The sequence below is a fragment of the Sceloporus occidentalis genome, unplaced genomic scaffold (genome assembly GCF_023333645.1).
Source record: "Sceloporus occidentalis isolate IW3139 unplaced genomic scaffold, rSceOcc1.0.p SCAF_5, whole genome shotgun sequence".
NCBI classification, from domain to species: domain Eukaryota; kingdom Metazoa; phylum Chordata; class Lepidosauria; order Squamata; family Phrynosomatidae; genus Sceloporus; species Sceloporus occidentalis.
This window is the reverse complement of record NW_028316985.1, coordinates 27,608,648-27,631,949: the sequence shown is the minus strand read 5'-3', so window position 1 is coordinate 27,631,949 and position 23,302 is coordinate 27,608,648. Positions and strand designations below refer to the sequence as shown.

General features: G+C 40.3%; 1 protein-coding gene across 4 annotated transcripts in view; it reads left to right on the top strand.

Annotated features, from left to right (window-relative positions):
• The first annotated feature begins 8,030 nt into the window (after positions 1-8,030).
• LOC149311818 (5'-nucleotidase domain-containing protein 3-like) overlaps positions 8,031-23,302 on the top strand; it is a 42,404-nt gene continuing 27,132 nt past the window's right edge. For all 4 annotated transcript variants that reach the window (XR_016281505.1, XM_089527979.1, XM_089527978.1 and 1 more), the window contains exons 1-2: positions 8,031-8,338; positions 19,614-19,798. Coding sequence is in view for 3 of the 4 variants with exons in the window: in XM_089527979.1 (XP_089384105.1) it covers positions 8,131-8,338; positions 19,614-19,798 (393 nt within the window). In the remaining variant the exon portion in view is untranslated. The remainder of the gene's footprint in view (positions 8,339-19,613; positions 19,799-23,302) is intronic.

Below are 23,302 nucleotides of genomic sequence, written 5' to 3'. Positions count from 1 at the left end.
GATGAAGAACTGGGACACTGACAATCACTTTTCTTATCTGCATCATTAAAAAAAAAATTTTTTTTTTTTTTTGCCTGATTAAGAATCCCTTAGGCTTCTAATGCTAGTGTGACGTATTTTGTGCCTTTTGGTCAGCCTAATAAAAGGTGCCACTGAAATGTGTATTTTTAAAAATTGTATGCTGAACATTAATGCATAGATCATTTTATGTATGTTTAAAAAGTTCAGAAAGTTTAGATAGCCTTGGTTCAAAACACACTGGAGAAATAATCCAATCTGAGACCTCTTTAATTGTCCTGGCTCAATGCTAGGGAATTGTAGTTTGTTGTGGCACCAGAAGGCTAAATGTCTCACAAAACTAGAGTTCCCAGAATTCCCTAGCATTGAGTCAGGGTTGTTAAAGCAGTCTCAGACGGGATTATTTCTGCAGTGTGTTTTGGACCCTTGTTGCATCACATGAATGTACATTGCTGGCTTCTGGTATATATTGCTTCCTATTATTTGTCTTCACTTAATTTTTGTAAACCTGATGTGTATACAGACATCTCTTACTCTCTTTTAGCTGTTCATACGAACTGGGGCAACACAAGCTAGATGTTACAATCTTTGATCAAGGCCAGCCCATGAACTCTGCTACCAGAGGCAAAGTACAAGATAGCACTTCCTCTCATTTCTGTTCAAGAAAGTTACTAGAGAAGGGGTTGAATGTCACTTCAGCAGCTGCAAAAGGACATCAACTTCTATTATCCCCCAAACCAGGTCATATAGAGCACATAATGTTCTGTCCTCCAACACCTTCCTACTCCATCCTCTAGCATATGTTGCCTTGAGGAAGCCACCTCATTCTGCCTATCAGTAGGGATGCTTCTGTAAATTTATGCTGTTCATTTCATTGAAACTGACTCATGTATGTATTTTTCCATTTTTATAAACTTTATTCCATTTCTCTTCAGCTGATGAGCCCTGATCCACTATTGGAAGGTCCCCCAGTATGTTAGATTTAAACATGGACTCTAGGTCTAGAATGCCAGAAATTTATTCTACAATATGTGCAAATAACACCACCACTTCTGCTTACTGTGTGCCTTCAAGTAATTTCCAACTTATTGTGATCTTAAGGTAAACCTATCATGGAGTTTTCTTGTCTATGATTTGTTCAGAGGAGGTTTGCTTTCACCTTCCCCTGAGGCTGAGAGAGTGTGACTTGCCCAAGGTCATCCAGTGGGTTTCATGGCTGAGTCGGGAATCGAACCCTGGTCTCCAGAGTCACAGTCCAACACACAGACAACCATGCCAGGAGTATGCCTTTTACTTCCGGTGTTTTTTCCCCATCTGATAACCTCCATAGTCCATCACTCAAACCACTATGCCAGTGATGGCAAACCTTTTAGAGACTGAGTGACCAAACTCAAAGGTGTTCCCTCACCGGGTATCACCCGGTGCCATGGGGCGGGACTTCTGGGGGGACAGGATGTCTTGGGGCAGGACTTCCAACTTCTGGGGGCGGGACTTCCAGGAGTGGGACTTTCTCAGAGACAGCTGAAAGCCTGGGATGGCAGGGAAGAGACACATGCCTGTTCCTCTTCACCTCCATCCTCATTGGCCTTCAGATGCCTCTCCTCTTCCTTGCCCTCTGCATGCCCTCAAAAATGGCTTCATGTGCCATCTCTGGCATGCATGCCATAGGTTCGTCACCACAACACTATGCCACCCATGTAATTCGCTATTTGAATTTCAACAGCAGGAATAGAGACAACATTTTTAAGTTACTGGATGATGACTGCAACTTTAGCACACTATCCTATGAGTAAGTTTCATTTAAATCAATTGGACTTTCTCCTCTGTAGGCAGGAACATTTTCCAAAGGATATTCCCATTTAGGTTCCTTGTTATGAGGAATTACAAAACAAACATGCATGCAGTAAATGTGGTATAAAGAAAGTCCTGTGACATCTTGGACCTGTACCAAACATGAGGATGTATATGGCTACTATATTTTAGAAAGAAACCAACATCTGAATTTTTGAAAGGAATACAGAAAACTCCACTTGCTTTGCTAGTTCTTCTGAAGCATAAGTTGGATTGTAGTGCACCCTAGTGGAAAACAAGTTTACTTTTCCCAGAGAAAAATAATGTGTGTATTTTTACTGAGGCCTGTTACAGACTGCCAAAATAAAGCTGCTTCGGGTCTCTTTGGAGGTATGCTGTTTAAATGATGCATGCATCCTAAGAATCCGGAAGCTGCACCAAAGCTGCACTCCAGTGCTTAGGAATGGAGTGTGGCTTTGGCCCGACCAATAAAATTATCAAGAAGATATGCCAAAGCCTTGCAAAGAATTCTTAATGTGGAATATATGTTGATTTTTTTTTTTTTTGCAGATGCATTTAATAACACCCTCAAGGTTTTAGACAAAAATACTGGCATTATTCCAGGTTGTTTTAAACCACATTTTCTCACAAAAATACTCAGTCAAAGACATGATGTGAAACAGTGATACACTATGAGAGAATTTGTAACCAGAAACAAAAAAGTAGCCATAATACCTGGAGAAAGCAGCCACAACAGCTATTAGAGGTAGCACAGTGTGGCTTACTTCTGAATACATATACTGTATATAGGACTGTGCTACAATTCTCTGGTAATAGTGAGCTGTTGTTTGGTCACAGAGGGGGAGAGAAAACAGGAATGTTTTCAGCTTTCTTCAGCTGAGTTGGTATGACTGTAAAGAACCAGGCAAGGGTGGTCCATGGCCCCCGTGGCTAAAGTGTCATGCTGTGGCACTGTAATAGCTCCCTTCTAGACCACAAGCCACTATTGGAGTCCTGGCAGATATTTGTATCAAATGTAATACACACAGACAAAAACTGGGACACGTGTGGCCAAGCAACTTCAGAATGTGGTCAAGATGGCAAATGTTATGAATGAGAAAGAACACACCAACTAGGAAAGGCTGCAGCAGTTTGCTTTTGCCTAGGTCTACTGTGAGGGGCAAAATACCTCACCTTTGTTCATTTTCTCCTGCTGAGTTGAGTGGAAACTATATTTGCAGTTTGAGGACAAACGGGGGGAGGAGGAGGAGGAGAGAGAAACTGGAACATTTTAAAAGCAGCTGAAAAAGTGGAATGCCAGATGATTAATCAGAACTGTCCCTGACAAATCAGGACTATTGGAGGATATGGTGTAGTATTACAGCAAGGCTGAGGAAGCTGTAGCCTTCCATGTGTTTTCAACTACATCTCCCATCAGCTCCACCCAACATGATGTACAGTGGCAGTTTCATCATTTGATAGCCTATTTATTAGCCTGTCACAGCTAGAATAAATAAAAGCTGCCACAAGTTTGGAGGTGGCTGGCTTTAGAACAGAAGTTTCTATCTCTACCTTCTTTTTGTGACCAGGGGCAGGTGGTACCAAAGTCATGCAGATTTGTTTATGTAGTACTGAGTCTGAAATGGAATGAATCCATAAAAAGGAGACAGGAAGGCATTTGAAAAAAATATTTCAGTGCTTTTACGCCTTTGCACTGCTATCCTGCTGCTGGTTTTAATTTTGTTTTATGGTGATATATTTTATTCTCCTCTGCTGGTTTTATCTCTGTTCCTGAGTCATTGTTTTTATGTTTGCTTTTAAGTGACTGTACAATGCACAGAGAACTTGGGTTAGTGGGCAGTTTATATGTGAGTCATCTCATTGATTAAATTTGAAGCAGCAGATCCATAGGGACTGAGTACACAGGGTCTTGAGAAATAAGGCAGCACTTTTGGGGGAAATGAGGCACTTCTCACATAATTCTCCAAAACCCTTCCACATCAGGGAGATATGTTGTGTACTTAGACCTTCCAACCATTTACATGTTTACATGTGACCCATCTCATTAAATAAATTTGAAGCACCAGATCCATAGGGACTGAGAATACAGGGAAGAACCATAAGAGAATCATGGTGGGACAGAAAGCAGCAGAGAGAGAAAAGGCTGGAATGTTGTTCTGAAATAACCTGTCAAGTCATTAGCTGAAAGCTCTAGTGCTTTTTGAAAACTGAAAAATATATAATCTTCCATGTGCCACATAGACCACCTAGGAAATTGCTAACAATACAGATGTTTTAAACAGATAAGCATGAAACAAATAAGAATGTATTTAAAGGTTTTGTGGAGTAAATGATCCAGGAAGGGGCTGAAACGCTGGCCCATTTTACATTAAAACAAGAGACACTAGATTTCATCAATCCTGTTTATAGAATTATAGAATTAATCGAGCACTTCTTAGCTCCACTGCTTTCAAACAAGATCCAAGCTTTAAAGTTATATATATCTGGGTGTTTAGAGGGATTTGCTTCTGAATAGACATAGCTGGAATTACACTCTTGGTGTGAAGTTACTGAAGGGAAGGTGAAAACCAGGCAGCTTTCCCTCCTGGAAAGGGGCATGGGGTGGGGGTCGACCCTCCACCCTTTTCCAGGCTGTGTGGGAGTATGGAGCAGTCCTTTCTTTTGTTGGGGGGCTTGAAGTAGTCGTATGGCACTGAGAGGCAAACATGCCCACAGAAAGAGCTCAACATGCTGGCTCTGGCATATGTATCATCATGGGTTTGCCATGGCTGACCTATAGCTATGCCAAAAGATTGTGAGAGAGATTGTGAGAAGGCAAACCTCTTCTCCAGGACTAGCCTAGATGCTGTGTTGCCTGAAGCAAAGAATAAGATGGTACTTCTGTATACCTTAAAGTTTTTTTATGCTTGAAGATACCACCCTCTTGATATATTTTGTTGTTGTTTTTTTCTGGAGAGGAGACAATATAACAATGCAGGCTCAGAGAATCTGCTTGCTGGGAAAATGTAGAATGCCAGTTTCCAGCTATACTGTTTCTGGTCCTTAACAGGGAATACACAGCAATACCTTCTTGTTGGTCTAGTGGTATTGTCCTGATGATAATAATAATAATAATAATAATAATAATAATAATAATAAAATTTATTTATATACCGCTATTCCATAGATCATAGTGGTTCACAACAATAATAAAACCAGTTAAAAACAACAATGTACAACAACAATCACAGTAAAACGTAACATCAACATTTATACAAAAGGCTAAAAGGTGGAATACATCACAATTTCAGGGGAGAAGATACAGGGACCCTTATGTGGAATTTTACATGGTCTGCATTCCCTCTTCCAGAAGAACGGATCTGGAACAGTTATGCATAACTGTTTTTTTCCTTTTGTTGTTTCTTTTGGCTGTCTTAAGCTCTGTTGATCCCACTGTGAACAGGCAGTTCTAAACAGCTGTATGTTTTAAGAACTTTCACAGTGTTCCTGAGCCATTCACTTTGTTCAACAAAAGAACAATGGACAATTGAATTTACACTCTTTGCCAAAGAATTTAAAATAGAACACAAGCCAGATTTTCTTTTAAGCAAAGAAGACATTTGGTACCACAATTGTGAAGATCTGTGACTCTAGGATTCCTGATTGGGTATCTTGCTTTTTGTATTAGAATCATAGAATCAGAGTTGCATATGTTTATTTAAATATTTAAATATGTTTGATATCTTTTCTTCTGCATGTGTTTTCTTGGCAAGTGGGAAAACTGTACTCCAATGGAAGAATTGCAAAAGAAAATCAGGGGTAGGGAAGGGTTAAGCAACCAGCTTGCTATTTCAACCTCACAAATGCCCCCCCCCCTTTTCTGATTTTTTGCAATAAATCTTATATTGGTTGACAAATTTCTAGTTTTGCTCTTAAGCCACTGAATTTGGCCCCCTCCTTTTCTTCATGAAGAAAAAAGCATCTTGGGGGAGAGGGTGACATAAGACAGGCTAAGCAAAGCTTGGGAAAGTTACATTTTCAAAGCTTGGGGAAGTTACTTTATGGACTACAACTCCACAAATTCCTGTAACTAGCTGGGTGATTCTGAGAGTTACTGTTAACCCCTCCTCCCCAAACTTCTTCAGGTCTTCACTATTTGTCTGCAGCTGACTGCATCCTCAAAGAAAGGTGGCACAGAATGCCATGCAGTATATAGTTTAAGCCTCAAATGCTTTAAGACTGCAATACAGAGTATACAATGTAATGATGGTGTAGAGACACAAGCATATAAAGGCCAGAGTAGCAGGTGTTTGCAGGATCCAGGTAACATATCGCATTAAAGGTGCTGTGTTTAATCCTTTGATGTTAGTAGATATGCTTAACAGCCTCAGAATTTGCAAATCGATTGGAATGGCATTTTCTGTTTCTAGAACAGACTGCAGTTTGGCTCCACAGGAGGGCTTTTAGCTGTGAAAGTGAAAGATCGTTCCACATTATGGCTCTCCACTTCCCACGCTTGCTTCCAGTGAGTTGCTATTAAAAAAACTGAACAAATCTATATTAATGACTGCAATAGCGCATTCAATTGAGGCTGAAAGTCTAGGCACACTTGTCTTGAACACAGTGGGACTATTTTCTGAGTGAAAATGTATAAGATGGCTCTGGATACTGGTCGAATACCACATGTGTGTGAATGTGTATATTCAAGTCACCTGTTGACTTATGGCAACCCCATGAATTTCACAGGGTGTTCTTAGGAAAGGAGTACTCAGAGGTGGTTTTGACATATAGTCTGCAGCACCTGGTATTTGTTGGTGGTCTCTCATCGAAGTACTAAACAGAGCTGACCCTGGGTAGCTTCCATGATTGGATAGGATCTGGTGCAGCAATGACCCTAAGTAATATGGGGCACACCATAAATCAGGCTGGCTCTATCACATCAAGCAGCGTGACATTACTGCCTCAGGCAGCAAGTTCTGGAAAGCAGTAATGGCAGGTTCCTGTTTTATTCCACAAACTATCTAGCCATTCCCTCTATTAGAAAACACAATGAAGCATCATATCTTCCAACATTTCACAGATAAATACTGAGACACATGTGGGCAAGCAACATCAGAGTGTGGTGAAGGTGGCAAAAGAACACACAAATAGGAGATGGTGCAGCAGCTTACATTTGTCTGAGAAGGGCAAGACTGTGCCCTCTCCTATCCCTCCACTGAGTTTTGCACAAATTACTTTTTCACTTGGAGCTCAGTTTGAAGCAATTGAATTAAGCTAGGACAAAGGCAAAAAATGGGAAGTGGAGGGAGAAACTAAGACATTTTTAAAGCACCTGAAACAAAAGTGAGATGACAGATGATTAAGTGAGATGGTTTCTGTCAAATTGGGACAATTGGCAAGGATGAAGTATGCCAGATAGGTTCATGGATTCCATGATTTCTCTTGGGTACCATAATCTAGCTGCTGCTTTTGGTGTATGAGGGGCCAACTACCCCACTTCCCACAACTCTTGCTAACAACATTCCATGATAGGTTTGCCTCAGGCTTGTCATAAGTGCCAAACAACATGAAGGCACATGACGACATAAGTTTGCCTTAGAGCTGCCATAAGTTCCGAATGACTTGAAGACACATGGCAACAAAGGTTTGCCTTATGGTTTCCATAAGTTCCAAACAACCTGAAAGCACACGACAACAAAGGCTTGCCTTAGGGTTGCCATATTTCAAGTTATTTGGGACTTATGGCAATAGTTGAGATGCCAACTATATATGCAGTTGGAGTATATAGCTGGGATGTTCATACATTGCCATCAGTCCCAAATTCTTAATTTTTTAAAAATTAATTTTTAATTTTTATTTGTTTTTAATTCAGTGGTTTATATGGGAATGAGGAGTGACCTGAGGGCCAAAGAGAGCATGCCTAAGGGTTCTGCCTGGTGTGTGAAATGGGAGGAGGAGGAGGAGGAGGTCAATGGGGTGTGTGTGTGTGTGTGTGTGTGACTCCAGCCCTAAGGGAGGATGAGGGCACTCTAGGGGCCAGCTCTGACGTCTGCTGTGCAGTAACCCCGCCTCTTTTTGGTGGGAGGAGTTTGCACATGCTCCCCCCTTCTGCCCCTTTGATCTTCTCCCAAAGAAAGAAAGAGAGAGAGGCGTGCTGCTTTGAGGAAGTGACTTCAGTTGCTTGCAGCAGCCTTGCAATTGCAAGCCAGAGAGGAGCAGCCGCCGCCTTGGCTGCAGGAGGAGAGCAGAGAGGCTGCTTGGTGGAGTCTCCTTCTCCTTCTGCCCTGGTTCCCCCGCAAAGGAGCCCTCCTTCTGCTCCTGATGGCAGCCCCGGGGGCCGCTTGGAGCTCCCGGGTCTTGCTGCTGGGGGCAGCGGGGAAAGGCAAGACCTCCTGCTCCTGCTGGGGCTTCAGGAGGGCGGCTGATCCCTTTTGCACGCTGGCCCCGCACCAGCCCCGGCCCCAGCAGCAGCCCCCCATGAAGGACTACCTGTGGAAGCGCCACAGCGAGGCCAAAAAGGTGACCAAAGGTGAGGCTGGGCTCCCGGGGACGGAGGGGAAGAAGGGGTCTCCCCAGAGGTCCCTGGGCAACTCCTGGCTTCTCCTTCCCGCCCTCCAGCTTGACCCCCCCCCCCACGCTTCCTTTCGGCTTCTTGTATACACATATACATACACTCACAAACACACACATATACACCTACACATACATATACATATAGAGTACATATACACATACACACGTATGTATATACACACATGTGAATACATACATATACACATATGCATACATACATACACATGCACACAGGCACACACACACGCATATACACACATACACATGTACATACATACACGCACACATATATATATATACAGACATGCATATATATATATACACACACACACACACACACACACACACACACAAGATTTGTTCAGAGGTTTGCCTTGTATGTCTGAATAGCTGTATATATCTGTATATATTTGTTGTTGTTGTTGTGTGCCTTGAAGTCATTTCCAATTCATGGCAACCCTGAAGCAAACCTCTCATGAGGCTTTCTTGGTAAAGATTTGTTCAGAGGAGGTTTGCCCTTGCTTCCTCTGAGGCTGAGAGAGCATAACTTGCCCAAGGCCACCCCAGTGGGTTTCATGGCTGAGCTGGCTCTCTCTCTCATGTGTGTGTCTATGTCTATGGCAAACTTGAAGGCACACAGCAACAACAAATATATACCTGGGCATTTGGGCTGGTTCCTTAAAATGCCTCCTGAGTAGACGTTTTGGAGTGATGCGATCCTACTCTTGGAACACGGGAGTCCTCCTCAGCCAAGGTCACTGCAGGAGTAGCTTCATCATTGGGCACCAAAATTGAACCCAGAGCTGATGTGTTATGAGGAATTCAAGACAAAAGTGTATGGGGGCTGTGGAGGCTCTGAGTTCAAAATGCAGTGGCTTGCCTGGCTGACAATATTCCATTAGTGACCTTGTGCACATGATCCTTTTTCTCCTGGGGCTGCTGCTGGGGAAGACTGACTGTGATAAACTGCATGCTCTTGAGGAAACAAACCTCTGTCAACCAGCAGTCGGCTGCCTGGTTGAACAGTGAGTTCTCCTGGGGCATCTCTTAGCGCCTAGCACTGCCATTTAAAAGTCACACCTGTCTTTTATTCCTAAAGGATCTTTTTTTATTTCAGGCAATGAAAAAGAAGGGAGAACCAGTGGGAAAACAAAAGAAGGCTTCCAATTACAGATGTTGTCTTTTGACCACTGGTGACTTGAACAGAATCTAGGGAATTGCAAAGCAAGGTGCAAACATGTGAAGTCGAAGGCGTTCACGGCTGGCATCCATAGTTTTTTTGTGGGTTTTTCGGGCTATGAGGCCATATCCTAGAAGAGTTTTTTCCTGATGTTTCAGAGAAGATGCCAGCCACAGTTCTGGCGAAAGATCAGGGAAAACGTCTTCTAGTACACGGCCTCATAGCTCGAAAAAAACACAAAAAACTAAGGTGGAAACAATTATGATACCTATAATTGATAACATTACATACTGTTGTATTTCCTACATGTCTTGGATGAAGTTGTTAGTTGTTGGATAAAATGGACAAATACTGCTCAGTTCAAGCTAATTTTCTGAACGGGGAACTCCAAAGGGCAGAACTCAGCGGAAGGAATATTCAATTGGGTGATTTTCTTGAGGCCTTTTAATGCACAGTGATGTTAGTCAAGGAGAGTGTGTCTGTTTGATGAGCCTTATATTGATGCATAGTTGTAGGCTCTGCTGAACAGAGTAGTACATCTCCAACATTGAGAACGATGAAAGTGCTTGTAAGACCTTTCAAAGGGATGATTGTTAAAAAAAAAAAAGAAGAAGCTTGAAGACTTATGAAAGCACCACAAAAATCTACATTGGCCATCCTCAAATCCAGATACCTCCAGGATAAAATGTGGTTGAACTTTCTATTTAAAAATCAGAATTTATCAACCTTACTGACAGTAGCTTTCCAAACTATTGTACTTCCTAGATTAGGTTTCCTGAACCCTTGAGATGAATATACTTTACTACTCTCATTTTTCTAGCTGGGGAAGATGAGAATTGTGATGCGGTGCATTTGGTGGGCACCAGGCTGGGGGATAGTAATGGTGATATAAGGCTGGCATTGTATTCCTTTCTATGAAAGCTGAATATAAAACCAACAATTCATCAATAATGCAGAAATGATCCACGGAGCACTGGTTGAAGACAGTACAACAGTAGTGTATATTGCAGGTACTTCTTTCTGTATGCTAATATACAGAAACTAAAATGCATCTCCTAGTGTATAGTGATTTTTTTTAAAGTGCTATTTTGCCTCCTCCTTTGCATTTTCAAGCTCTTGCCCAGGATAGTTGTTCTGGGTAGTGAAGAATTTGTTAGCTCAGGATTGTTTACCTGCTGTGATAAATTTGTTAGGTTCTCTGAGGAGAAAGTCATTCACTTGGGACATGATGCAACAGCTATAGCAGTATCTATGACAGTGACCAGAGTACTATTTGAGATCAGTTCCAGTTACTGTGTCCTGGTAACATATTCAAGACTCTTGAATCAGTCCATGCCACTATGTGCAAACTTAGTTCTTTCTCATTTTGGTTGGTAAAATCCAGCAGAGGTGGACCTTCAGTGAGTCTGTGCAGCAATCCTGCTGCCTTGAAAGGGCAATCGTGCATCCTTTTATTTACGGTATTTATACCCCGCTTTTCAGTGCTAAAGGCTCTCAGAGTGGCTTACAGATAGTTATCATCAAAGAGGACTTCTCTCTTCTAGAGGTTTGTGAGAACTACTGTCCTACTGCATAATATTCCTTTTGGGAGGCAAGGTGCTTGAGAGACTGGGGGCTAGAACACATCACCTATTCTTGGAGGCAACACATATTCTAGAACCGTTTCAGGAGGAGTTTGAGGACTGAAACAGTCTTGATCACCCTAGAAGATAACCTTCTCCTGGGAGAAGCTGGGGGAGTGCTACCCTGTTAATATTTCTGGATACTAGGCTGCTTTTGATATCATTGACCAATTGATTGGCAATTGAGATGGGAGTAGGAAGTATGTCTTAAGGTGATTTTGTTCCTAGCTGCAGGGCTGGTTAAAGAAAGTGGCATTAAGGGACTTCATTTCAGTCTCATAGTTATTGTGGAGTGGTACAGATTCTGTTATGTTCCCTTGATGTTAAAGGCATATGAACTCGCTGGCTGAGATCATTAGGTCAAGAGCTTTAAAACCAGGCACAACCAGTATGCTGGTGACACCCAGCTCTGTTTCTTCATGTCAAGTGAAGCTATGACAGTGCCAGACTAGTGTGTGGATTTTGGAAACAGTGGTGTATGATCCCATAAACTGAAAATTAATTTTGATCATACAGAGAGTCTTATGCTTTGCTGCATTTTTGCTATTGTTGTAACCCGCCTGGATTCTACGTGATTGGGTGGGCTATAAATAAATTATTATTATTATTATTCCCTAGTGTGGAAATAGAGTAAGCAAGCTGATGGCTTAATGGCCAGGGATATTGGCCATTTTTTAGCACCAAATTAAAATCTAGTTGTTCAACCAAGCATTAGAAGCTTAGTATTTTTGGCTGGAGGTTTGATCCTTACTAGGAAATGGAAACTGTTAGGTCTGTGACAGATTTCTTGTTCATACTTGTCCTGAGCAGCTGGTTTCTCTCTTGCTCTCAGTTCACTTATGAACACAAGATCCTCAATTGTAAGTAATGCTCAATCTTAAGTAATTGTTTCCATTAAATGAGGTGTAATCTACACCATAATACTGGTTTCCAAAGCTGGATGGTGAAGAAGGCTGACAGGAAGAACATCAACTACAGTCGGCCCTCCTTATCCACAGATTTTTTTATCCACAGATTCAAGCATCTATTTGAAAATATTCCAAAAGAGTATAAATTCCAAATAGCAATATATGAGACTGCCCAAAAGACAAATAAATGGGTTTAAAGATCAAATTAATCCCTAACTCCCCCTAGAAGTCAAAATGAATAAACAGTGGCTGTCATTCTTTGGACATGTTGTCAGACAACATGATTCATTGTGAAAAGAGATAATGTGAAAAAACTGGAAGGCAGGAAGAAGAAGAAGAAGAAGAAGAAGAAGAAGAAGAAGAAAGGAAAACTGCATTACAGATGTAAAAGAAACCATGGCCCAGAGTTTGCAAGACCTGACCAGGAATGTTAACCATAGTGTCTCTTGGAAGTCTCTCATTATAGGGTTGCCATAAGTCAAAGCTGACAACAGAAAATAACAGCTGTTTTATCTACTTCAGTGGTTAATTGGCAGTATCAAAGGAAATGTGTCCTTGTGGTGTTCTGGAATACAATACTGTAATACAATTTATGAAGTCAGATTCTTATTTTTCTTTTAAAAATGTATCTATAGATTTGAGTGACAACTCTTGTTCCATAAGACATGCATTGCCCTGCAAATTTACCATTGAGCATTATCAAGTAGTAAGCTGTGGATGGATTTACTAAGAGAGCAAAATCAGATTGAATGAATGGGTGTCTTCACAGGAAGTACAAAGCTGTCTTGTAGTAGTATGTAGCCAAGGGATTGCTTACACAATTCAGTGAAGTACATCCAATGATTATTTTTTCCCTTTACAAGATGTCCGCAAATATTCCTCATACTCTAATTCCAGTTTATGCCCATCAGCAAACTGAACAGTAAACTGTGGTGAAAGGAGAGTAAGGTTTTGTTTTGTTTTATCTAAAGCAGTGGATTTAAATTGATAAGGTTACTAGGTTTTTCTTCTTTCTTTTTAAGAAAGATATGTCTGCTGCATGATGTTCTTTATAAACCACTACATAAAAGAGGCCAGGGACATGGTAAGCACATTGAAGAGGCTATATGAGAGATTGGTACTATAAGGGGAGATCTAGAGATCTCTGTATAAAAAACAATAAACTAGTTCTCCCCATTAATTCCTTTGATCCCCATTTACATCTTGTACTCAAAACAAAGGTAGCTGCATTAGCCCTAAGGGCAAAAAAAAATCCAAAATGCATGTTAGATTTTATGCGGGCAAGTCAGAATAGAAATAGTGTGTTAGCTTTTGAGTTCATTAAACTAGGTGGTAAACAAAGGAAGAAGTGGAGAAAATAGACTGTTGAAGCCATGGAGTTTGCATTTATACATGGCCTTCAGCTCAGCTGGAATGTGGAAGGAGGTTGCAAACATTCAAATTTTGTTTTAGCAGGTGCTGCTTAAGGTTGCAGTTCTAGAAATAATGGTTGTGATATCCAAGATGGCATGTAGAAGTATGGTTTAAGGAGCTATTTGTATTCCTAATAGCTGTGAATTCCTTGCATGAAAAAGTAATAACGTGTAAGGGAGCAAACAGAAGGAATGATTAACTAGATACTATGCAAAAATAGTCTGCTTTTCACAGCTACAGAATATTGTGATGAGGAAATGTGAGGGAGGAGGAACTTGCATTGAGTCTTAGTGACAGTGTGATTTTGTGTTTGTGTGTGTATGTGCTGTATTTTAAAAATACTTGTGGCATTTATTTATTCGTTGCGATGTTGTACTGTTCCCACCAGTTTTCAAGGAGGTGTAGTTCATTCCCACAAATAAAATACCTTTCAGAGAAATTGAGTACAGTTTTAATTACAGCAGTATTGGGAAGAAAAGACATCAAACCTGAAATGGATAATTAAATCTGCTTTATTTTTCTTCTTCTCTCTCTCTCTGTCTATTTGCTTACTAGTGTGTCCTTTGTAGATAGGTCTTTTTCAAGAGTCAAATTAATTTCTGCTGTAACCTTGACAATATTCTATTGGAGTTTCTTCCTTGTTGGTAAAATAGCCTTAGGTATTAGAATAAGAGAACTAAAGCTGCATTCAGTAACTTCATCATCATTGCATAACAATTTAATCATTTAAGCAGTTGTGAATCTGAAGGTCAGTGTTTTTATGACTGCTGCAATTTTGCATGGTTTAAAAATGGAAACTGCATACAACAAAGATTGATAATAATTTCATATTTCAGCAACACAACTAATGTAAAGGTGTACTGCAGTTATAGGGCAATCCATGCATTCCTGAGTTGACTGGCCTGTAGTGTATTACCCCAATATTTGTTTGTTTTCTCTATTTTTGTCAAACAAATGGGATGGGATGGGGTTGGATCTTGGGGCAGAATTGGATCATGCCAAGTATCTTTGACTTTGTTGTTGTGTGGCTTCAAGTTGTTTCTGACTTATGGCTACCCTATCACAGGCTTTTCTGGGGGTGAGAATTTGTGACTCACCAAGGTCACCCAGTGAGTCAAGCAGAAATTGAACTCTGATCTCTGAAGTCATAGTCTTTAGCTCAGACAACTACATATGTTGGTTCCTTGCTTAAATACAGTTTCTCCTGGTGTTCAATGAAAGTTATATATACTGGGCTTTAACAATGTCTTTCAACTCAGATACTTGCATTATAATCACAACAGAGAACTAGAAAAATGCGTGCTCTCTCTTTCTCAGTACTTTAGCGAAGATTAGGATTAGAGGTTGTGCATATACTTGTAAAATTGAACTTCAGAAACTTTTGAAGTAGGACAGGATTGGGTTAAAAAGAGTGGGGGAGAGATGGATGTGCATGTATAAATGTGGAACATTCACAAGGGGCAAGGGACAGAGAAGACATCTATGGTCCAATCCATAATCCAGTCTGACTTGCTTAAACTGCCCTGGCTCAATGCTAGGGAATCCTGGGTGGCACCAGAGCTCTCTGATAGAGCAGGCTAAATATCTCACAAAGCTAGATTTCCTAGAATTTCCTAGCATTGAGCCAGGGCAGTTAAAGCTGTGTTAAACTGGATTATTTCTGCAGCATGTTTTGGCCCTATGATTCCAGCCTTAAATGTACATGGACTAAGAAAAAATTCCTAAGCATGTGCAGATTGCATTCTCTCACAAAGTCCTTCACAACTGGTCTTATTAGAAGGCTGATTGGAGATGGGGATGGATTTCTTGTCATGTATCTTCTAACTGAAAGTGAACTACAGTTAATAGCTGTTCTCATGTTATCCACCTCCACAGCATCTTCTCCCACTTGCTGCTGGGTTTTAACTGTAGAGAAAGGAGGGAGAAGTACATGGTACTCTATGGCAAAGCCACCAGTTGTTGACTATGGGAGATGATAGCCATTTTTATGCAGATTTAATACACATTTGTAAATCAGTGAGCATGTTTGGATACTTGATTGCTCAGCAGGATTTTATACACTGTTTAGTTTAGCTATGTTTCAGTGGTTACAGGTTTAGGATTAGTTAAATATGTTAAGCCATCTGTGTTCCACTCACAGAAGTATACATTTTGTTCTCACTTTGTCTGAGTGAGGTAGATTGTTCCTCGATTAAGTTAGGAATGTTTCCAAACACTGCCTTCCTGGTATGCATTTAAAATAATAATAATAATAATAATGTGGATTTAGGTTTTCAGTGCTGCTCTTATATCTTTCCATCTACCTTATTGAGTAAGGATTTTTGAGCAGTGATTTTGGTTGAACTAGATATTTGCAAATCACTCTAAACAACCTGGAAGAGAAGATTTAATGCTGTATAGTGTAGCTACGACAAAAGATACGAATTAAGATCTTTGTTTTTATACTATTTTAATACCATGCCAAAATATATTTGTCTGTTTTTCCCCAAAGCACATTATTTAGATAACAATTTAAATATTTATTTATTTATTTATTTCCAAGATTTATAGAATAGAAAATAGAAATTTAAAAAAGCTATTAAATCAGAAATAGCATAAATACAGCACCTGAAACAAAAACACAAGTTACCTCAGAATTTAAACACAGACCTGTAAAACTGAGAGGCTTAAACTACATGAATTATTAGAAAGGTAAACCAAAATGTTTTTAGTAAACACTGAAAAGGCCAAAAAGGCACCAGGTAAAGGTTTTGAGATGGCTGGTCTCTAAATGGGATGCCTCCTAACCTGTCTTGTTTTAGTAGGCAGGAGCACGTGTTCATGTCAGACTTTTAGGTAATTGGTCCCAATCTATTGGCTTTAAATGTTTAAACATTTGACCCAGTAATTAACTAGAAACCATTGCAGAAAGCAGGAAGAAAATGGTAAAACTGCCTATTCACAGTGAATATTCTTGCAGCACAGGTAACTGTGGCAGATCTATTACAGTCAGCATATCAGCTGAAGCTGAGAAAAGGCACTTTAAGCAACTGTGATCTCTTGAGTGTCTAACTTCCAGCAGCAGCCAGTTCCAGGTAAAGGTGGAAGAATCACTAACAAAGCTATCCTTCTGGATAAGCTGCTTAAGTCTGTTTTGGGAAGCTCTGCAAATTATACTTTTCCTTTTTCTTGATTTGTCTGAACCTTAGTATAACCACCTAATGGAAGCACTCCCATCCCCTCCCAGACTAAAACATCCAGGCACATAATTAAAAAAAATATGGGCGGGATACAAACCGCCATATAGTACGTATTCTATACGTACTAGGGTTAGGAAGGGGCGGTGCTTCCGCACCCCCCTAACCCTAGTACATATAGAATACGTACAACATGGCGGCGCCCCTTCCACATGGGGGCCGCCATGTTTACGTACTGGACGCATAGCGTCCAGACGTATCGCGGCGCCTATGACGTCGCGAATGCGCCAGTGGCGCCTTGCGACGTCATAAAGGCGCTGCAAAAAGAAGCTCCGAAATGGAGCTTCTTTTTTGCTCCGCGCGGGCGCCGCGCGGTTTGGCTGCTGCAGCTCCTGCGCGGAGCAAATGGCGCCGGCGGGAGACCGTCGCAAAGCGGAGGTCTGTATCCCGCCATAGTAAAGCAAAATAGTGTATTTGGCTTTTAAAGGTGATGATCTTCAAAACAAGCTCCTGAGCCAAACAGCTGATACAGTTTGGATTCAGAAGGCTGTTGAAAATGCCTGGGTCAGGGCTGGATCCCTCTAGAAGGCAAAACTTTCTAGACACTGAGCACCTCAAGCAAAGAGCCAGAGATAAACAGGCAGAAGATGGTAAAACATACCAATACTTGTGTTTATGTGGGCAGATAACCAGACCTCCCTTCCTTCTCTTCCTCCCTGGATGGGGATTGCTAATTCTGATTTCTCATTTCCAAAAGAGTCATTGGCCTGTTACAGACAGCCAAAATAAAGCTGCTTCGAGTCACAGTGGAGGTATGGTGTTTCAATGATGCATGCATCCTAATAGTCCAGAAGTCACACCAAAGCCACGCTCCAGCCCTAAGGACTGGAGCGTGGCTTTGGTGTGGCTTCTGGACTCTTAGGACGTATGCATCATTGAAACACCATACCTTCACTGTGACTCGAAGCAGCTTTATTTTGGCTGTCTGTAACAGGCCATTAAATGGCTTTAGAAAAGGTACTCCTTCAGCCTGCTAGCCCCATCCCCATTTGTAATGTGCAGGACAATAACACTGCTTCATCTTTACAGGTTTATTGTAAGTATTACAGCCAGAGAATCCATATGATGTACACTTCAAGTGTTTGTGAAAGCACTGCATAAATGTTAAGTATCCTATATGTTATATGTTATAATGGTAAAATCCTTCTCACATGTGATTATCCTTAAGTAGCTCTGATAGCATTACCAACACATAAAAAGAATTTATCCAGAAATTTAGGGGACTGAATATACCCATAGTCAGTGAATGAGAAATGACTATCCAGGATAGTGAAATATCTTGGAGCTCTTTGGTTGAGAATTCTAAATACTCCTCCCTAAATTGAAACATTCCATAGGATGGAACCATGGCTATTTAAGTGAAATAATGGCCCTATAAATGTATACCGTAGAACAACCCCTACAAAACGGAATCACTTCCTTGAACAGGAGGTTTCTATACTGAAAAATTCTTATTTTTTGCAGGTGGTTCTTGGTGGTAGTGGTACTGACTTAAAGAATCTTTAATTTATCTTTCAGGTAGTTAGGCTCTGTCTTAAGGCTGGACCAGTTAGTTTCCTATTCCATCTGTTGTCTCAAAAAGCATTGCAGATTTCTAAACATAAATACCAAACATGTTTATGTATTTATGTTACAAGCAAACTATTGTTTATCTGCGTACCAGAGTTCTGGTTTATTTTAAATCTCACTTTAAATTTCCCTTGTTAAAGGCTGTAAGCAAAGTAAATTATGTTTACGTGTGCATTAGACAACAGTTAATGATTAGATACAGGGATGGGGAGTCTATGAAACAAATGAAACATTTAAAATTCCTTAAATTAGAAGGAACAGGAAACTGATCAGAATGACAATAAAGGGAATATTTCAAAAAGGCCATAAAAATATTTTAACCGCTAAATAAGAGTTTAGGTTTCTCGTATTACAGTACAACAATAACTACATTTTGCCTTTCCTTCAATCAGCCAACATCTGACTTTCAGCTCATATTTCTACATTGATGCATTGCTTGTGATATCACATTTAAAATGCTTTCCCAGTTCTGAAGTCTGTCTTGGATGAAAAGAAGATGGAAATCTCTTTATTCAGCGTCTGAGTCATGAATGCTCAGTATAATAAGTGCATGACAAGATGTTATATTGGCAGTGAGGTTCATTTAAAACAACCTTGTTTCATCTCTGTAACAATTTTCCATCTTAATAAATATTTATAGCATGTGTGTGCCCCCTGACTCATGGCTCTCTGAGGTATAATGTGCTTCTATTACTCAACACTAGAATTGTTTCAGTCCTTTCTGCTTTAGAGAAACATCAGTAGTTCACCTTCTGAAATGTGTGGCTTACGAATTGCCACTGGAAGCCTGCACCATTATTGAGCAGAGTGTATTGTTAATGAAAGGTACTAACAGTAAAGTTCCACTTTGCATGGTTGTGTCTTCTTTTTTGTACACTATTGGAGCAATCTTTATTGGCTTGAAACTAGGTGTTCAGCTGAAGTCTAACCCTGCCCATTCAACCGACTATGTAGCTGGCAAGTAGCTTTCCATTCATAGGGGATAAGTAACCTTCCAGTGTTCTACTTATCTCTCCCATTTTTATGCAATTTACACTGATCTCTCTTTGTGCTTCTGAAGGGATCTTGTAGTATCTTTGTGCTTGTCTGTTGCATCTATATCCCACTCTTCACTGGAAGCTAAACACAGGCATTATCCCAGCCTAGTACTGAATACGGTAGGTTGAGACTTGCCTTACATTTACAGTGAAACTACATCAAGCTTCCTCACTTTGTCAGTGCATATAATTTTGCCATTATCAGTATTTTCTTCTTGTAAAGTTTGCAATCTTATTTTCTTTTTTGGGGTTTGTTTCTTCCACAGATTTAGTCCCTTCAATCATGAGTAATTTACTGAACCCAGATGCTATCTTTTCCAACAATGAAATGAGTCTTTCAGATGTAGAAATCTACGGCTTTGATTATGACTACACATTGGTCTTCTATTCCAAACATTTGCACACGTTGATCTTTAATGCTGCACGGGATCTTTTAATTAATGAACATCGGGTAAGTTTTTTTTTGTTACTTGTTTTAAATATAAAGGGAATTGAAAAGTGCGTAGAGCTTCAGAATAAGCTGGGCTGGAATGACTTGCTCTAAGTAAGGGCTGGTGTTTACAAAGCAAAATAGTATTTCTTCACGAGATGGAACACAGTTGTCCATGAGATTGTAAAGATCCATAATATGGGAACAGAGCACGTTACAAAGGTCAGCTTGTTGGAGAGTATAAAATGAGAATACAAGAAACATATTTTTAAGGATAAGATTTTTGTATGATAAGATCACTAAGGCGGGTTACAGACCGCCCGTTTGGGGCGGGCTGCACCCTCCCCTTTCCCCACTGTATCGGGGCCTCAGTGTCCAGAGTGGCAGCCACTGAGGCCCTGATCCGCCGCTTTTCAGGCTGCGGGGAAGCGGCAAAAGGCCCCTTTCCCGCAGCCTGGAAAGGGGTGTCCTTGGGGCTTCAAGCCCCAAGGACACTCCTTTGGTCCGCTGGGCACAGCCATGTGAAGGCTGCACCCAGCGGACTAAACCAGGAAGGAGCTCCAAAATGGAGCTCCTTCCTGCTCCGCGCTAAGGGCGCACTAAGTGCCCTGGCACGGAGCGAGGATGTCACATCCGCTCTGCCCCGTATAGAGGCGGCGCGGTCGTGACGTCCTCATGGCGGCGGCCATGTGGAACGACTGCTGCCATTTTGTGCATGTGGAGCATGCACTAGGGTTAGGGGGGTGCAGAAGCACCGCCCCTTTCTAACCCTAGTACGCGCTCTGGCGTACTTTCCTGCCCATTTGTAACGGGCCTAAGATTCTACTTACTGGTTTGGTGACGATCCTGTTGTGATATTGTGAAGTTGTGAAGGCACCTTAAATCCTGTTTTGGGAGAAAGGCAGGATATAAGTCAGCTAAATAAAATAAATACTGAATGGTGTTTACAGGATTCTGGTAGTCACTAGATCCAGTAGGGAATTTACAGTAATGAATACATAAACAATGACATATGTTACTTACCTCTGAAATCAGAGGATTTTTTTACATGTTTCTCTTTTACAGGGAAAGTAGTGGTTTCAATAAATAGTTGAGATTTTTTTATTCTGTCTAGCAATAAATAATATAAATTGAGTGAGGCAAACTCTGCAATTGAAATTTAAAACTTAACTTTTGAAAAACATATTGCTGTCACTTGGGTAGGAAGAAATGATTGGGGGTTGGGAAATGCAATATATGTCCTTGACACAATCTTGGGCCTCTGCAGAATTGTTAAAAATCCTACCTTAACAACTGATTTTTGATTAGCCTTAGACAGAATAGATTTATTTGGATGTCACAGTCAACCAGAATACTAAAGAATTCCAGTATCCTGATGCACACTTTGCAGATGTCCTCACTGCAGGCATGGGCAGCCAAAGAAACTGCAAAATGTTTAATCTTTCGTTTGGTTAATATGACTTTGGAAACTATCAGTTTAGTATATCTGTCCCCCAGCAAGCCAGAGTCATAAATCAGAGTTTGGGTTTTTATGTCATAGTGAACATACTATGGATGGAAGGCTTGTTTTTCAGCTGCTCCCATTTTCAGCGGGAATGATTAAGTAGTGCATACAAGCACACTACTCTCACATGCAGAAACCTGGGTTATTGTGACATGTGAATCAGATGTGTGTGCTAAATTGTTTATTCTTCATCATGAGGTTGTATGGTCTGTACTGTGCCCCTATTAAATCCAGATTATTTTAGCCAGAATTTTAAATGAAATTATTCTTGGTGATGAACACAAATTGAAGAATTGTATAAAAATGCATAAATAGTATGTTTACCTATTGTGTGTCTTGTTTAGCAGTAGGTAACATACAAAATACCAGTTAATATATTGCATTACAGTGGTGAAAAAAAAATAGTTTGGTTTGATAAAAGCAGATGTCATCTTTGCTGCCTAGAATACATTTGAGCCAAAGTTGCCCTACTCCATTGACAGAGATGCAGATATTAGCCCCTTGATGTAACTTCAGCAGGAATATTCCTTTAATCACTCCCTCTGGAAAGGGTTCTCAGTGTATGTTAGATACTTTCGATACTACATTTTAGTCTAAAGGTCAGTTGCTATATATACACATGTTTATAAATATATCTGCAGTAGTAAATAGAAACTAGATCTTTGTGCATAGTTGGGTGTGTTGCATTACTTCAAAATACTTGCTTTTGTTCCGCAAAATATTGGTTTTGTACCCATTTATGTATTTAGAAGAGGTCTGTGAACTCATTTTAAGGCACAGAATAATAGAAAATTACCCCCAAAGTACCTATAATTTGGCCCTCCCTGAGGAAACAAACCTGTGTTTATAATGTAATGGAATGTTCATAAACACACTACATTTTAGGGGAGCAGAGATGGGACTGCTTGTTATTGCAAGAGACATGTGGAGGAGAATATTCTCTTTTGCAGAGTCACTGGTATGATATTTTGGCAGAGAGCATTTTTTAATATGGTGGGGGTGCAAAGGGGTGAAGCGTGAAAGCCAACCTAGAACTAATCTTTCCACACTTTCATGAACTTCATAGCATTATTCAGAGGCATAGTCATGTTTGTCTGGAATATCTGTATGCAAAGGGATCTTGTAGCATGAACTGTGCAAAAGACATTGTAGCATACTCTACAATAGCTTATGCTATAATTTCTTTTGCACAGTTAGTTTCAAAGGTGCTACAAGATACCTTTGCATATGTATAGCATTATGTTGATGATGACTGGTGGAAGTCCTGCTTTTTTTCTGTTCGTATTTTCTTTTGGAAGCTATAATATGACAAGAAGTCGTCATTATTAAGCCATCTGTTAAAATAAAAAGACAAGACATTTCGTTGGTTGAGACATTATGAAAATGAGAAGAAAAATTTGAGTGCCTTAAAATAAACACCACTAGTGAAGAGCCCTGACACCATAATCTGGTGGTACTGTAGTGTCTTGGAAGAAGTGTTTAAGAGATATTGGCAGGATTATTTTTCTAGAAAAAAACAAACCTCCACATAAAGATAAAAGAGGAAGCCTGGAAATATAGATAATAGGTCACTGTATCCACATTTTCTTACAATACAAGCTGGTAATTTTAAAAGTGAGGACATTCTCAATTTCCTTGTGTGATGAATTATGAAAAAAAGTCATACAGACTAATGCAGAATTCCTGTCTATGGTAGTTCTTGTGCTCTACTTTATGGGACCACCAGAATAGTATGCCTAGATAGTATGATGTACCTCACCAGTTGAAACAGTGAACAGTTCAGATTTATCTATTGACATCCTTGGAATTTTTCTGTGTTATGTGTGACACATGACTCTCTTGCTGCTGTTGTTGTGATGTGCCTTCAAGTTAACTCTGAGTTACGGTAACTATTATACATTTTCCTTGGCAAGATTTATTCAGAGGAGGTTTGCCGTTGCCTTCCTCTTAGGCTAAGACAGTGTGAGTTGCAAAGATCACCCAGTTGTTTTCCAGGGCTCAGTAAAGATTCAAATCCTGAC